Source organism: Pleurodeles waltl, chromosome 7 (genome assembly GCF_031143425.1).
Source record: "Pleurodeles waltl isolate 20211129_DDA chromosome 7, aPleWal1.hap1.20221129, whole genome shotgun sequence".
Lineage (NCBI taxonomy): Eukaryota > Metazoa > Chordata > Amphibia > Caudata > Salamandridae > Pleurodeles > Pleurodeles waltl.
The window spans coordinates 102,611,774-102,626,280 of NC_090446.1; the positions used below are offsets into that span (position 1 = coordinate 102,611,774).

The following is a 14,507-nucleotide window of genomic DNA, read 5'->3' on the forward strand; positions in this document are numbered from 1 at the left end:
CTTTGGTGAGTACATCAGGGATCCCCCTGTCATATGCAGGCACCTAAACCTGGCCTTCAGAAGGCCGAAGGTTCTTTCTATGATCCTCCTAGTTCGACCATGGGCCTCATTGTACCGTTCCTCTGCCCTGGTCCGGGGATTCCTCACTGGGGTCAATAGCCAAGGCAGTTGGGGTAACCAGAGTCACCAATTAGCCACACACGTTGTCTCTGTAGCAGTTCCATCACATAGGGGATGCTGCTATTACGCATAACATACGCGTCATGCACTGACCCAGGGAACTTGGCATTTACATGGGAGATGTACAGGTCAGCCAAACAGACCACCTGGACATTCATAGAATGGTAATTTTTCCTGTTTCTGTACACCTGCTCATCGTCTTTTGGGGGTACTAAAGCCACATGGGTCCCATCAATGGCACCAATGATGTTGGGGATATGTCCAAGGGCATAGAAATCACCCTTCACAGTGGGCAAATCAGCCTCCTCAGGGAAAACAATGTAGCTCCGCATGTGTTTCATCAGGGCAGACAACACTCTGGACAAAATCTTACAAAACATAGGCTGAGACATCCCTGATGACATGGCCACTGTTGTCTGGAATGAGCCACTTGCCAAAAAATGGAGGACTGACAGAACCTGCACTAGAGGGGGAATTCCTGTGGGTTGGCGGATGGGGGACATCAGGGCTGGCTCCAGCTGGGCACACAGTTCATGTATAGTGGCACGGTCAAGTCGGTAACGTTGTATGATATGGCGTTCTTCCATTGTCGACAGGTCCACCAGCGGTCGGTACACGCGAGGATTCATCCTTCTCCTCGCAAGTCCCAGCGGACGGTGCCTAGGAAGGACAACATGGAGTATGGAGTCAAGCAAATCACAGGTACGTTCACCACAGCTTGCATAGCACACTGTTATCTATGTATTGAAAGGCGTGTATGTGTGGCAATGCAAGGCCTAGGCCTGTGTGACGCAGTTGAAATTAAGGCATGTGGGCCCTTGAAATGGCGGCTGCCTGACCTGTGAAGTGGGACAATGGGATGTGAGGTCAATGCGCTGGCGTGGCACACCGTGGCGGTAGGCGGTCGAAGACCGCTGTACGAAGACGCATTGGTTAACATTGAAGCCTATGGGTTTCAGGAGCCAATGAGGATGTGCGCCGGCGGTCGCGGTACGCACCGCCGCGGGCGTGACCGCCATTTTCTATCTGCTTAATCACTCGAGACCTGATCATCCACAGGAGAGGACCTATACTGCAAGTGCTGCTGTGACCTCGGTCTGGAAGAGACAATGGCTGCTGCGACTGGGGAAAGGGCCCCTGCCTTCACGTCTGAAGAGTTGGAGAAACTTGTTGATGGGGTCCTCCCCCAGTATGCGTTACTCTATGGTCCTCCAGACCAACAGGTAAGTACACTGGGTGCACATTGAATGGGCTATGCCTGTGTTGAGTGGGGTGGATGTAAGATGGTGGGGTGGGGAGCGAATGAGGAGTGCAACGCACGACAGATGTGAGCATGTGCCACATGGCAAAGTTGGGGAGGGGGGGGGCAATCACATCTAACATGCAGAGAAATGATGATATTTCTTTTCCCACCCTGTACATGTCAAATAGGTCAGCGCCCATCAGAAAGTCGACATTTGGCGTGCCATCGCCAAGGAAGTCCGGGCCCTGGGGGTCCACATCAGACGGGGCACCCACTGCCGCAAGAGGTGGGAGGACATCCGCCGCGGGACCAGGAAGACCGCTGAGTCACTGCTGGGGATGGCCTCCCAACCTAGGAGGGGTGCCAGTCATACCCTGACCCCCCTGATGTCCCGGATCCTGGCGGTGGCCTACCCTGATTTGGATGGGTGCTTGAGGACATCACAGCAGACACAAGGGGGTGAGTATCAGCACACTCTGCTATCTATATGCGCAGTGGAGGCGTCTGGGTGGGGGAGGAGGCTTGTGGGTGACATTAGGCCAGGGCGCTTTCTGTAGTGTAGTCCTCTCGTTTAGGCATGGCCCTGTGCCCCCGCCCCCCATCACTGTAGGGTGCCAAGTACAGCTATCCATGGTCCTGCATCATCCATGTGTGCATTTGTTGTGCAAAGACCTGTAGGCCTGGTCACAAGTACTGAGTAGTATATCCCGATTGCGCAGCGTAGTGCATGAGGCTCCTGTGTCTGTCCTCTCCGCCAACGGTGTTGACATTGCATGCACTCAAACTGTTTCTTTTTTTCTCCCCCCACCCTTTTTCTTACTCTTCTTGTGCATGTGTGCATTAGCATCATCAGGCGGAGGAGAATTGGCATCGGAGCACGAGGGAGCTGCAACTCACAAGGCCCCCGTGGGCCGTGGTACAGACACCGAGGGCACCAGTGATACGGAGGGCGAGGGGAGCACCACAACGGGGACCGGTGGTGACACCAGCGACACCGACACGTCCTCGGATGGGAGCTCCCTAGCGGTGGCGGCAACATCCGGGCCCCCCGCCTCTACAGGTACAGCCGCCACCCAGCGCACCAGCCCCGCCGTCCCAGCAGCCCCTCAGCCTACGCTCCGTGCCTGCTCGCCCAAGAAGGCAGGCGTCGTCTCGCCCCAGGCACCTCAGCCCCTGCCCCTGTTACCCCTGCTGCCCTCAGTGCGGAGGTCATTGACCTCCTTCAGATCATCGTTGGGCAGACTACCCTTTTGAATGCCATCCAGGCGGTAGAAAGGGAGGTGCATCGGAGCAATGCCTACCTGGAGGGCATTCATTCGGGTCAGGCTGCCCATCAACGATCGTTCAATGCTCTGGCCTCAGCACTGACGGCAGCCATTGTCCCTGTTTCCAGCCTCCCTCTTCTGACTGCCTCCACCCTGTCTCTGTCTCCTGTTCCTCAGCCTATCCCATCCACACCATCAGACCAGCCTGCACACACCTCAACACCCAAGGGCAGCTCATCCAGACACAAGCACCACAGATCACACAAGCAGTCACCCAAGCAACACCCAGATGCAGACATGGCAACAGTCACTACCACCTCTGTGTCCCCCTCCTCCTCGTCTCCCTCCTCCCTCCCTGTGACGTCTACACTCACACCTGCATGCACACCACCATCAGCCAGTGCTTCCATCCCCAGCACACCCTCCACACCAGTCCGCACACGTGCAGTCACCACCCCCACTGCCATTTACACGTCCCCTGTGTCCTCTCCCACTGTGTCTGTCACCCCCTCTTTCAAGACACACAAACGCAGGCAGCCACCCACCCAACAGCCATCCACCTCACGACAGCCTACGTCACAATCACCTGCACCCAAACACAGCACACCTGACTCTCCTACAACCACATCCTCTTCCTCCACTCCCATCACCACTACTCCCACCCTTTACCTTGGTCCTAAAAAACTTTACCTCTCCAATCTTAACCTCTTTCCCTCCCCTGACCCACCCGCTCCATCTGCTAAGAGTCCCAAGAGCACCTCAGCCACCACCAGCCCATCTACAAGTGTGACTGTAGTGCATGGGTTCTGGAGTCCACCCTTTGGCAACAGTGACACATCTGTCAGCAGCAAGGGGACAGCCAGCCCCCCCCCCCCTGGCAAGAGGACCCGGAAACTCAAGGGCCGCCGTGAGAAGACTGACACGGCTGCCCCCAAGGACCAAAGTTCGCCCACTTCACCTGCCACAACATCCAGGGGAGGCAAGGCCCAGAGAGCCTCATCTAAGGAGCGAAAGGGCAGCAGGGCGGAGAAGTCAGCCAGCAGGAGCGCGGAGCAGGAGGGCCCCACAAGCCCAATCCCGGGTGTAAGGGAGGACACCCAAGGGCCCAGGACTCCGTCACCGAAGGGTCCAGCAACTGGACGGTCGGAGGGCGAGTGAGCAGGGAGTCCAGGCCAGGTCTGGCTCCCTTGAATTACTGGACAAGCACCGCTGAACAGGGCCCCGCCGTGCGTCTCAAGCACCGCTGAACAGGGCCCCGCCGTGCAGAAGAGCACCGCTGAACAGGGCCCCGCCGTGGAGAAGAGCACCGCTGAACAGGGCCCCGCCATGCGTCTCAAGCACCGCTGAACAGGGCCCCGCCGTGGAGAAGAGCACCGCTGAACAGGGCCCCGCCGTGCAGAAGAGCACCGCTGAACAGGGCCCCGCCGTGGAGAAGAGCACCGCTGAACAGGGCCCCGCCGTGGGGAAGAGCACCGCTGAACAGGGCCCCGCCGTGCAGAAGAGCACCGCTGAACAGGGCCCCGCCGTGGAGAAGAGCACCGCTGAACAGGGCCCCGCCGTGCGTCTCAAGCACCGCTGAACAGGGCCCCGCCGTGCGTCTCAAGCACCGCTGAACAGGGCCCCGCCGTGCGTCTCAAGCACCGCTCCGCTGGGCCCTTCCTGTCAAGCACCGCTCCGCTGGGCCCTTCATCTCCTGCACCGCTCCGCTGGGCCCCGCCGTTTCAAGCACCGCTCCGCTGGGCCCTTCATCTCAAGCACCGCTCCGCTGGGCCCTTCCTGTCAAGCACCGCTCCGCTGGGCCCTTCATCTCAAGCACCGCTCCGCTGGGCCCTTCCTGTCAAGCACCGCTCCGCTGGGCCCTTCATCTCAAGCACCGCTCCGCTGGGCCCCGCCGTCTCAAGCACCGCTCCGCTGGGCCCCGCCGTCTCAAGCACCGCTCCGCTGGGCCCTTCCTGTCAAGCACCGCTCCGATGGGCACCGCCGTCTCAAGCACCGCTGGCACAATGACAGTGCCGGTTCTGTGTCGAGCTACTGGTCACGGTTCACTCTGCCCACCATGCCTCCTCCATGACCAGTGATCTCTGTAATCCACCTGATGGACTGTGGCTTTGCACTCCCCAGGATTGTACAGTGGGCAAACCAGCCACTGTAGAGACATTGAGAGACTGTGGCTTTGCACTCCCCAGGATGTAACAGTGGGCAAACCAGCCACTGTAGAGACATTGAGAGACTGTGGCTTTGCACTCCCCAGGATGTAACAGTGGGCAAACCAGCCACTGTAGAGACATTGAGAGACTGTGGCTTTGCACTCCCCAGGATGGCACAGTGGGCAAACCAGCCACTGTAGAGACATTGAGAGACTGTGGCTTTGCACTCCCCAGGATGGCACAGTGGGCATGGTGGCCCCTTCGTGGATCTGGCGTCGTGGACTCATGTGGCTGTGGTGCCCCCCCTTCCCTTCCCCCTGAGGTGCCTGTAGTTTTATCATCAGATGCCCCTGCAGTGTTCTCTCCAACGGACTCAGGTCTCCTGTGTGGGCTTTGCCCTTGTGTTGATACACTTTGGCCCACGGACACTTGGCATTTCCTTACATGTGCAGGACTAATTGCCTCGGTTTATCGATTGCACAAAATATTTATTTTCTTTGGTATTATTTTTATTGCTATTTGACCATGACTTACCAGAGGCTATTTTTTACATAAATTTTGTTTCTCTATTTAATTATGTCTTTGAATTTTTCCGGGGGGTTTGGGTGGTGTCACTGTGACTTGTTGCTCTGCATTGGTGTGTACAGAGTTTGGAGGGGGGTGGGGGTCGCATATGTGTGTGCGCGTAAGCTTTCCTCCTTCCCCCTCCCCTGTGTCGTAGGTGCAGTACTCACCGTTGTCATCTGCGCCGTCGTTTGTACTCGTGGTAGATGAGCAGGTAGACGAGAGCAGGTAGGATGTTCAATTCGGGTTCCATGCTGTCCTCCTTCCTCGTGGAGTGCGTAGAGGTGAGCGTTTTCCCGTTTGTAGTCTGTTTCCGCCGTGTTTTTATCGGCGGTGCTCCCGCCCCGGAAAAGGTGGCGGATTGGTGAGCTGTGATAGTGTGGGCGGTACATTGTCTGCCGCCTGGCTGTTGGCGGTGACCGCCGCGCTGTTTGTCTGTCCCGCCGTGGCGGTCGGAGTGTTAAAGTGGCGGGCTGTGTTGGCGGTTCCCGCCAGGGTCAGAATTCCATTTTTTGGAATGCCGGCCTGTTGGCGGGTTGGCCGCCGCTTTATCACCGACCGCCAGGGTCAGAATCACCCCCTATGTATATAGATCAAACATTGTCTCAGAGAGGAGGTTTTAATATATATGAATTATGTTTGAGGAAGGTGGCATCTGGTTAGCTATTGAGGGACTTTATCCAAACTATTATAAGAGAGTGAGGTTGAAGGTGCTGACAGATGCTAGAAGAATTTACACTGATGTAAATTTCTTCAATTAACTTTAATCCATAGATACCTACCAATGGGAAACAAATCTTTTCTACCAGAACTTTTTATGGCATTACTGAAACTAGGCACGATGCAATATTGCACAACCTGGACATCTTTATAAATTCAGAAATATTTGGACACTTGATGATCTTGTGAAACAATATCAATTGCAGAGAGTGATGTTTTTCTTAATTATATTCCACTAAGCGATTATTGGAGGCAATTCAGTATACAGCCAGAGAAAATCGATTTACGTAGTAGGCCCAAAACGGCAACTATTAAGAATGTTTATATAATTTTTGCCTATAAACTTCTGAACTATAATACACAATTGGCAGGTGCCTGAGCTCCTGTACTGAATATACATGTCACAGTAGAGATGACTGATCATAGCTTTGTTTTAAGTAACACATATTGCCAACCTTTGAACTTAAAATGTGAATACTATGCACTGGCTGTATTATATGCCAACTAGATTATATGCTTGCAAGCGTAGAGCAAATTCAGACTGCCCTAGATGTTTCGTGAAGAATACAGACGATGTCCATATGTTTCCTACTTGCAGCATGCTTCAAGAACTTTGGCATCCTGTTGTATGAAAGAATCAGAAATTTTGGCCACGGATGTCATACTTTCTGTGCCCTTCATATTGGTAAAACCCCATCCAGTTGCGATGTTGTAAATTGCCAATCGATGGCAAGACATTAAACCTCAGAATTCTCATATTGGTGGCAGAGTAGTTGTGATATTCAGGAGATCGAGATTACAATATATAAACTCAAAAGGGAAAAAATGGAAGGAAATGGGAATTGAAGTTTGGGCCAAATTCCACTGACACACTTATTGATGCTAAGACGTACATAGGATGTATTGACTAAAATGAATGATCCAAACTATTTTCTCACTCTTTAAATGTGTGAATTGTTTGTTCTAGCCAAGTTGTGTGCTGTTGTATATTCAATATTGTCCCGTTTTTTAAAATGTAATTTGTTACTTGGTTCTCATTTTTCCTCAGTAAAAAAAATGAAAAAGGACTCATCCCTTTATAAGCATCATAGGGCCTCATTATTAACCTGGCAGTCCAAGGACCGCCAGCCTTGCGGTGATGGTCAGACCTATCCAACTGTGGCAATCTGACTGCCACATTACAACCCTGGTGGGCAAACCCGCCAGGAGACAGCTGTTCCTGCCAGGAACATTGTTCCCAACAGGGTGACGGCGGTCTGAGTTGTACTCAGCCAGGCGGTGCTAAACTCAGCACTGCCTGGCTAATTACATCTCACCTTACCATAGAAAGGCTGGCGGTAAGGGTGGGCTGGGGGATCACAAGGGGGCCCCTGCAATGCCCATTCCTATGGCATGGGCAGTGCAGGGCGCCCCTTCGCAGCACCCTCAGAATAGGAGGGTGCTGTGTGGTACAATATTGGCCTCGGCTCCCTTAAAGGAGCCAAGGCCAATATAGCAACACCGGTCCCACAGGTCAGCCCAGCGGTAATGCTTATTCCAACGTTCCAACCGGTCAGTCCAGCAGGAACATTGTAATACGCTCAGGGGCATCCTCGCGGTGGGACCACCAAGCTCATAATTAGGCCCAGGTGTCCTTGGTAATCAACAGCAGTAGTGAAAAGTTTACATTTTTCTTTTTTAACTGTCTTTTTCTTATCCTTATATTTGCAATGCTGTAGCAGCAGTATATCATCCAGGAATGCTTACACTCCCACAATTCTAAAGCAATAGAAAACAAATACACAGTAAGTTAACAAAAGACAAAGATAGCAATAATAATGTATAGAAACGTATGTACATTTGGACTCTCCTCTTCCGCATCAATACGTGTTTAAGATTTACTTCGAATTGTACAACTGTAACTCTTTTTGTTTACAGTAGCTCAAAATGTCATCTTTTTTTCCAGACTTACCGTAACTGCAGCTGTATCGCTGGCAATGTGTCCATGAATGCCAATGAGGCCATAGCTGGAAAATGTTCATCTTCCTGCCAGAAAATGTCTGTTCTCCTACTTTTCCTCTTTGTCGTCATTCTGTTCACCTTCCTCAGCAGTATTCCTGCTCTGACGGCAACACTTAGGTAAGATGGGATTGTGTGGGCCATCAACATTTAAATGTGAGTCAGTGAACTCTACAGTACACATTTATACCATTGCCACCTTCTGCAGCAGTTTCATCTGAGTATGCTAGCAGGATCATTCACAGCAAAGGACCATACACTGTTGAATCTTGTCCAGAGTTTTGTAATCTGATACTGAAACCATCGCAAAAATCATTTCACTTGTGACTTAATTGTTAGACCAAAGAGAATGTCATACTCTACCAGACTCTATTAGACACAATTCTCAAAAACAGGAATGCACATGGGGAGTTGTCTGGGAGTCCAGACAGAATTATGAGAGTGCCCTGATCTGTTTGTACAATAATTGCCATTACCACTAGTGGGATATTTATGGTACCATGTAATTACCAAGTACAAAAAAATACCTCATCTTCAGATTTTTTTACCTGATAATCTTTGAAGGACCAAACCTGCCGAATTTTAACAAGGAAAAGGCTCAGTAAATATTGGGACAAGCTTCTTTTGATGAAGAAGGCACTGAAAATGTGCGGTATTCTGCAGGGCTTAAATCATAATAGGCAATATTTATATTCCCCAATAAATTCCTATTCATTGTATAGGTTTTTCTTGATGCAGTACATATCGTCCGCCCCTCCAGGACACTCTTAGTGAAGCTCTGTGTATGACATTCACCTTTATAGGCATTTTGCAATGTGACTGTTTTAGTACATGAATCAACTTACAAAAGCAGATTGCAAACCTGTTGCAGTAGAGAAAAAGACTGCTTTCCAACCTTGGCTTCATTCATCAGGCCCATAGCCCCTGAAGTACTGAAATGTAAGGGTTCTTTAATTGCCCTCTCACATAGCTTGCTGTGAAACCAAGCGTATAAACTTCTGTGGGCCAAAACAAGAAGAAAGAAATGCATGCCAAACTTATCTACCCCAAAAAAAAACATTTTAAGTTTATAAAATGATTTGACTGGCGGTTCTTAAACACAAAGACCGATTAAATATCCCTACAATTGTTATACTACAGTACACATTATATATGTGATAAAGGACCCTGCCTACATAATAAGGATATTGCAAGTCACCGACCATCAATAAAACTATAGCAGGTTGCCTCTTGAGAGAGCTCCCCAAACTGGCTCATTTCGACCAATAGGCTTTTGGCCAGGCAGAAGTACAGTTGCACTGCTGCAGACACTGGCATATACCCTTCACTGTTGACAGTGTTTTATTTCTCTAGAAAATAATGTTTACTCACGTGTGTTTAATTTAGCATAACTAAGCCATAAAATTAATTTACAGAGGTTTTGTCTTGTTTGCACTGACAGCCGATGAACACAAGGCTTTCAAAGTTGCACAAACAAGTTTCCTACATGCAAGATTGTTTCTTCTATATTTTTCTTTTTCTTGAACTAGATTCTTGGTCTTGTATTTATGTACCGTATGCCTTAAGAGGAAGCTATGTGGAGATGTTCTCATATCTTGCAGTTAACAAGGTTGTTGCTACCTGATGCCACAACTCTATTTCTATTAATTTTTAAATTAGTTTGCTTGTTTGTATGGTAAAGGGGATCATAGGCAGAACCTAAAGTAACCTGTTATATATGGCACAATTTCTGTGTTGCTGATTTGTTTCTGTCATGTATCTTTGCTAGTGCAGCTCTTTATCACACTATGTTAAAGTGTGGTTTTCCAAACTTCCTAAACTATAAAATGTGCCTTTTGTGGAGTGTGTACCAGACCTTTCCTTGCTTTCATGTCGAGCAGTTATCATGTCCAACAAAATTGGTTTGTGGTTTTAAAAGGTTTGGGAATCACTGTCTGAGCCTTGTGTGCAGCAATCCGTGGGCGGTCAACCTCTATAGCAAATGGCCTTTAACTCTGAGTTGCAGGAGGTGGGCGCAGGGTTTGGCCTTTGTTTTCATCTTCGCTTGTGCTCTCCTCGATGTAGCTGCTGTTATGCACAGTGATAGGCCACACCAGTAATTTGGTAAACCTGGCCCACAGGCTTGGGAGTTGTCACTTCCTTTTTAAACACCAATCAGTGTCTGTGCAGTAGCATTGGCCATATTTGTTTATCCACAGCTGTGTCAGAACATAATGAACAAGTGCCCAGACCCCAGCCTAGTGTGGCAGGGATATTTAAAAAATACTGCATTAGCAAATGACTTTTTCGTTAATAAATACAACAGAGCTTAGTTTAGGCAGCCAGGCACCAAACATGGTTTCTAAATCCAAAGTATGTTGTTGAACGTAAAGAAGAAGCTGTAAATAAGTGCAAAGAAACATAGACAATTAGGCAGCTCCTTCTGGTTCCTTGGATGCTAAAATCAGGTCCACTGAGTTGAATTCCAGCAACAGTATTTAGAAAAAGGAACGAAATTCATAAGGCAATCTACATCTAAAAAATACATTTTTATTCTGTAGCCGGTAAGAACCAATAAGAGGGAATGTCACCCCACAGAACACCATGTTATCGTGTGCATCCTTAGCCTTTTTGGTTCTCTAGAATTGAATTATTGAATCTTTCTTAGAATCGCATGCTTTAATCACTACTCATCATCAAGCTAGGAGTCTGACAGAAATCATACATTAATAGAACATTAACATTTCCATGGAAATACTCTGCAAACAACCTTATTTTTGTAGCCCAAACACCTCTATTCAGAAACCTAACATGAAACATATGAGGTGACAATACACTGAACTCCACTCCCTCTCAACCTTACCATAATCCAGATTTCCTCAGCAAAGCATCAAGGAAGGAGTCCCCTGTCTGAGAGCTGCATCAAATGTTTCTTTTACTTTGAAAATTCATGTATTTGATCCTGATTTATTGGAAATTAAACTCCAAGTTATATTCAGTGTTATTAATCTTTCCTCTGAGACACCTAAGAGCCTATCTTGACCCGGTGCTATAGGTTTTGTAAAAAGACACATTTCTCTGATGATCCATATTAAGATTTTTTCTATTGTATTCATCCAAATCAATAAATACAGGATCTGCTACAACTGTCAATCTGGCTGCAGATCATGCTAAGGCTTGGAAACTGCTATCTCACACATCATGCTAGCTTGACCACAGATAAAGATGACCACTGCCTTGTGATATTGCTGGACCTTTCAGCTGCCTTTGACACTATTGACAATCGCATCCCTCACACGCAGTTTAGAGTTTTGAATGGGACTCACCCGCAATATTCTTCACTGGTTCTCCTCTTACCTTTCCAACCAATACCAGTTTGTAAACATGAGCACCTATAGGTGTCAAAAGATCCTTATAACGTCCCTAATGGCTTCATAATGTCTCCTGTCAATTTCAACCTCTACATAGAACTTTCCCCAACCAAAGTTTGTCCTTTCCCATCTAAGAAACCACTAGTCACTGACTTGGATTATGAATACTTTGGGTCTAATTTAGTGTTTGGTGATGGCTCATCCATCTGTTAGGGTGCCGGGCGAAATTACATATGCCACCCTGACAGACTACCATCCACCAAATTTAGAGATCACTGCCAGCCTGAAGTGATTTCTGTGCCTTCGGAGGAACCACTCTTATGGCAGTTGTTCTGAAGCCACTGTAAGTTTGGTGGATGGCTTCCATCTGAAAGACAGCCGTTCACCAAACTTTTTGTTTTTCAGAAACAAACTCCCAAAGTGGTAATTTGTTTCTAACTAACAATAAAACGAATGCCCCCACACACTCGGATATTTTATTCTGTCTGTGATTTCCAGTTTTTTCTGTATGTGGTGGACAGACAAAACGTTACAAGACCTTCCGCCGAAATAGGGAGCAAGGTGTGATGTCCTTAACTCCATCCCCTATTCTGAAGATAAGAGAAAGCGAAAGCCATTTTGTGTGAGGGAGACATGGTCTCTGCAGCTACGATAGCCTCCATTGTGTTTCGACACTTAACTGGTAAACAGTTTAAAGGCACCAGTGTTGGCTATTATACACTTCATTTCGACACAAAGTGCATCATTGCATTTAAGGTAACAACAGCAACAGTCTTATTTCAGCAAATCTGCTACCCTCCTCAGCAGTGTTTTACCTCTACCATAACTTATCTCAAGAAGCCGACCCAAAAGAAAGGCATCAGGCCACCTATGCAGCAGTATCCGTCAAGAATGCATTGACAAAGCGCAGGCCCCTGTTACTACCACACCCTCCCCTCCATATCCAGTGGGTCCAAAGTGGGAGTTTTTGTGTGGTGGTCATTATTTTTTTTTTCTGTCCATGATGGCCAGTTTCTTTCCTGGTTGTGATGGACAAACAAAAGACATCAGGCCATCCACCCAAAATAGGGTGGGTAGTCTGAACTCCTTACTCCGCCCATGCTCCGTTGGTCCATTGATGTATGTTTCTGACTGTGGGGTTAGCACTGCCATCAGAAAACTGATGGTCTGCCCAAATCAGAACAGAGCTGATGGGCAAAGGGTTTGGTGGACATGGAACTCCATTACATCAGTGACGGAGTACCCTGCCCACCAAACTTTAAATTCCCCCACCCCCTGGCCCTTTTGCAACTTCATGTAAAGTATTAGGAGTGGGAGGTAGAGAGGGGTGGTGAATATGATTGTGCATCAGATACACATCACCACTCTGCTCATGGGTAGAGAGATAATGAAGCGTACAGACACAGGGGATATGGTCATCATCACTAATACATATCTTATGACAAATGTTATGTGGAATCACTTTGACAAGTTCAACCAAATTTGAATGTTCTGGTAGGTCACAATCTGCCAAATACATCACAAATTACATCACATGATGTCTTGCCTTCTGAGGATCCTCAAGATGGCTAGTACCACCACTCCCAAGTTCCTTCTGCTTCACCTCCAGTGGGCTCTCCGCAGCCTCAAATCCAATTCCATGAATGCTTTCTCCTGTGAACTCTACTACATTTTATCAATGTCAGAATATCAGAAAAAAGAAGAACCTTTGGAAGGCACTTCAAATTAGTGTGATGATTATATTGCCCCACCATGTAGAACCTGCACCTCCCCATGCGGATTCACCACCCTACGATATTGTTCAATTTCATTCTCTAGTATAGAAAGCTTAAGAGCATTTTGATCTTCCAGTGTCTTTGACTGAAATTCACTGTTTTATGTACGATTTTAAAGAAGTTTTAAGGAAATCTATCAGTTGCATCATAGACTTACATGGCAACAAATAGTCTAGCTATTGGAGGGACTAGTTCATTTTTTTTTTTCGTTTTTAAAGGTGCAAAATTACAGGTTACCTAACAATTAGCAGTCATGTCTCACCAGTCATCCTCATGCTGATTCTCTTTCATTCAAACAGCTCAGCGCCATCCACAGATTCCCAGTTCTCTCTGTGCAGCTCATCTAGATAGGAAGGAAGGAAAGATGAACAGTTTCGAGAAGTGAGTAGCCACACTGACAGCTAGTTCCATTAAGGCAGATGATATTGTCGCGAGCTACTTATAGGTACATTTAGGCAGGTTAGGCTCCTCATCTAGACGTAAACCAGAAGAAAAGAGGTATAAAGTTACAGCTATTTTCTGTGAGGCTGAGAAAGTCTCTACAGCTATGATAGTCTCTATAGATTTTTGCCAGATGATTGCTGAACAGTTTTATGGCTCCGAACTTGGCTATGATACACTTGATTCTGACACAATGGGCAGTATTGCATCTTATATATGTATTTTTTACGAAGAGAACTTATTCGGAAGACACCTGCTATTTCACCCACTGCACTCTCCCCTCAAGGTCCAGTAGGTTAAAGGATTTCAGCTGTGTCTCATAAATGCTGCAGACAAGTGGGTACTGCATATAGGCCCAGATTTTGGGGGATTTGGCACAGGGCAGCACAGCAAGTCACCTTGCTGGACTGCCCTGTGGCAAAATGAAAGGGCAGAAATGCACTGTATCTATGGCATACAGTGCATTCCTGTCCTTTTCCCCTGCACTGGCTCCGTTTCAGCAATGTAGTGCCAACACAGGCACCCTTGCGGCATTGTGGAAGGGTGCCTGCGTTGCATGCAGGATAGTTTTTGTGCAGGAAGATACACCTTCCTGGACAAAAGCAATCCTGGGATGCATTTTCTTCTTTCTATGTGTGCTGGAAAATGCAGCACACATAGAAAGAGGAAAAAACTAGGAGAAATAAAGATAATTACTCCAGTATTGGAACTTTCATAGATTCACATGCTTGAATCATTCCCCGCTGTTGAGATGTGAGCCCACAGTACATTTAACCAAGCACTGTTACCATAGATTTAAACTTAAGGGCCCTTAGGCCTCTTAA

At 47.9% G+C, this 14,507-nt stretch overlaps 1 protein-coding gene across 1 annotated transcript in view; it reads left to right on the forward strand.

The window, feature by feature from the left end:
- The window catches only part of SLCO4A1 (solute carrier organic anion transporter family member 4A1), a 414,240-nt gene that overhangs the window by 282,229 nt on the left and 117,504 nt on the right, over positions 1-14,507 (forward strand). Inside the window, exon 9 of the mRNA XM_069243161.1 lies at positions 8,065-8,237. Within this exon, the coding sequence (XP_069099262.1) occupies positions 8,065-8,237 (173 nt within the window). The remainder of the gene's footprint in view (positions 1-8,064; positions 8,238-14,507) is intronic.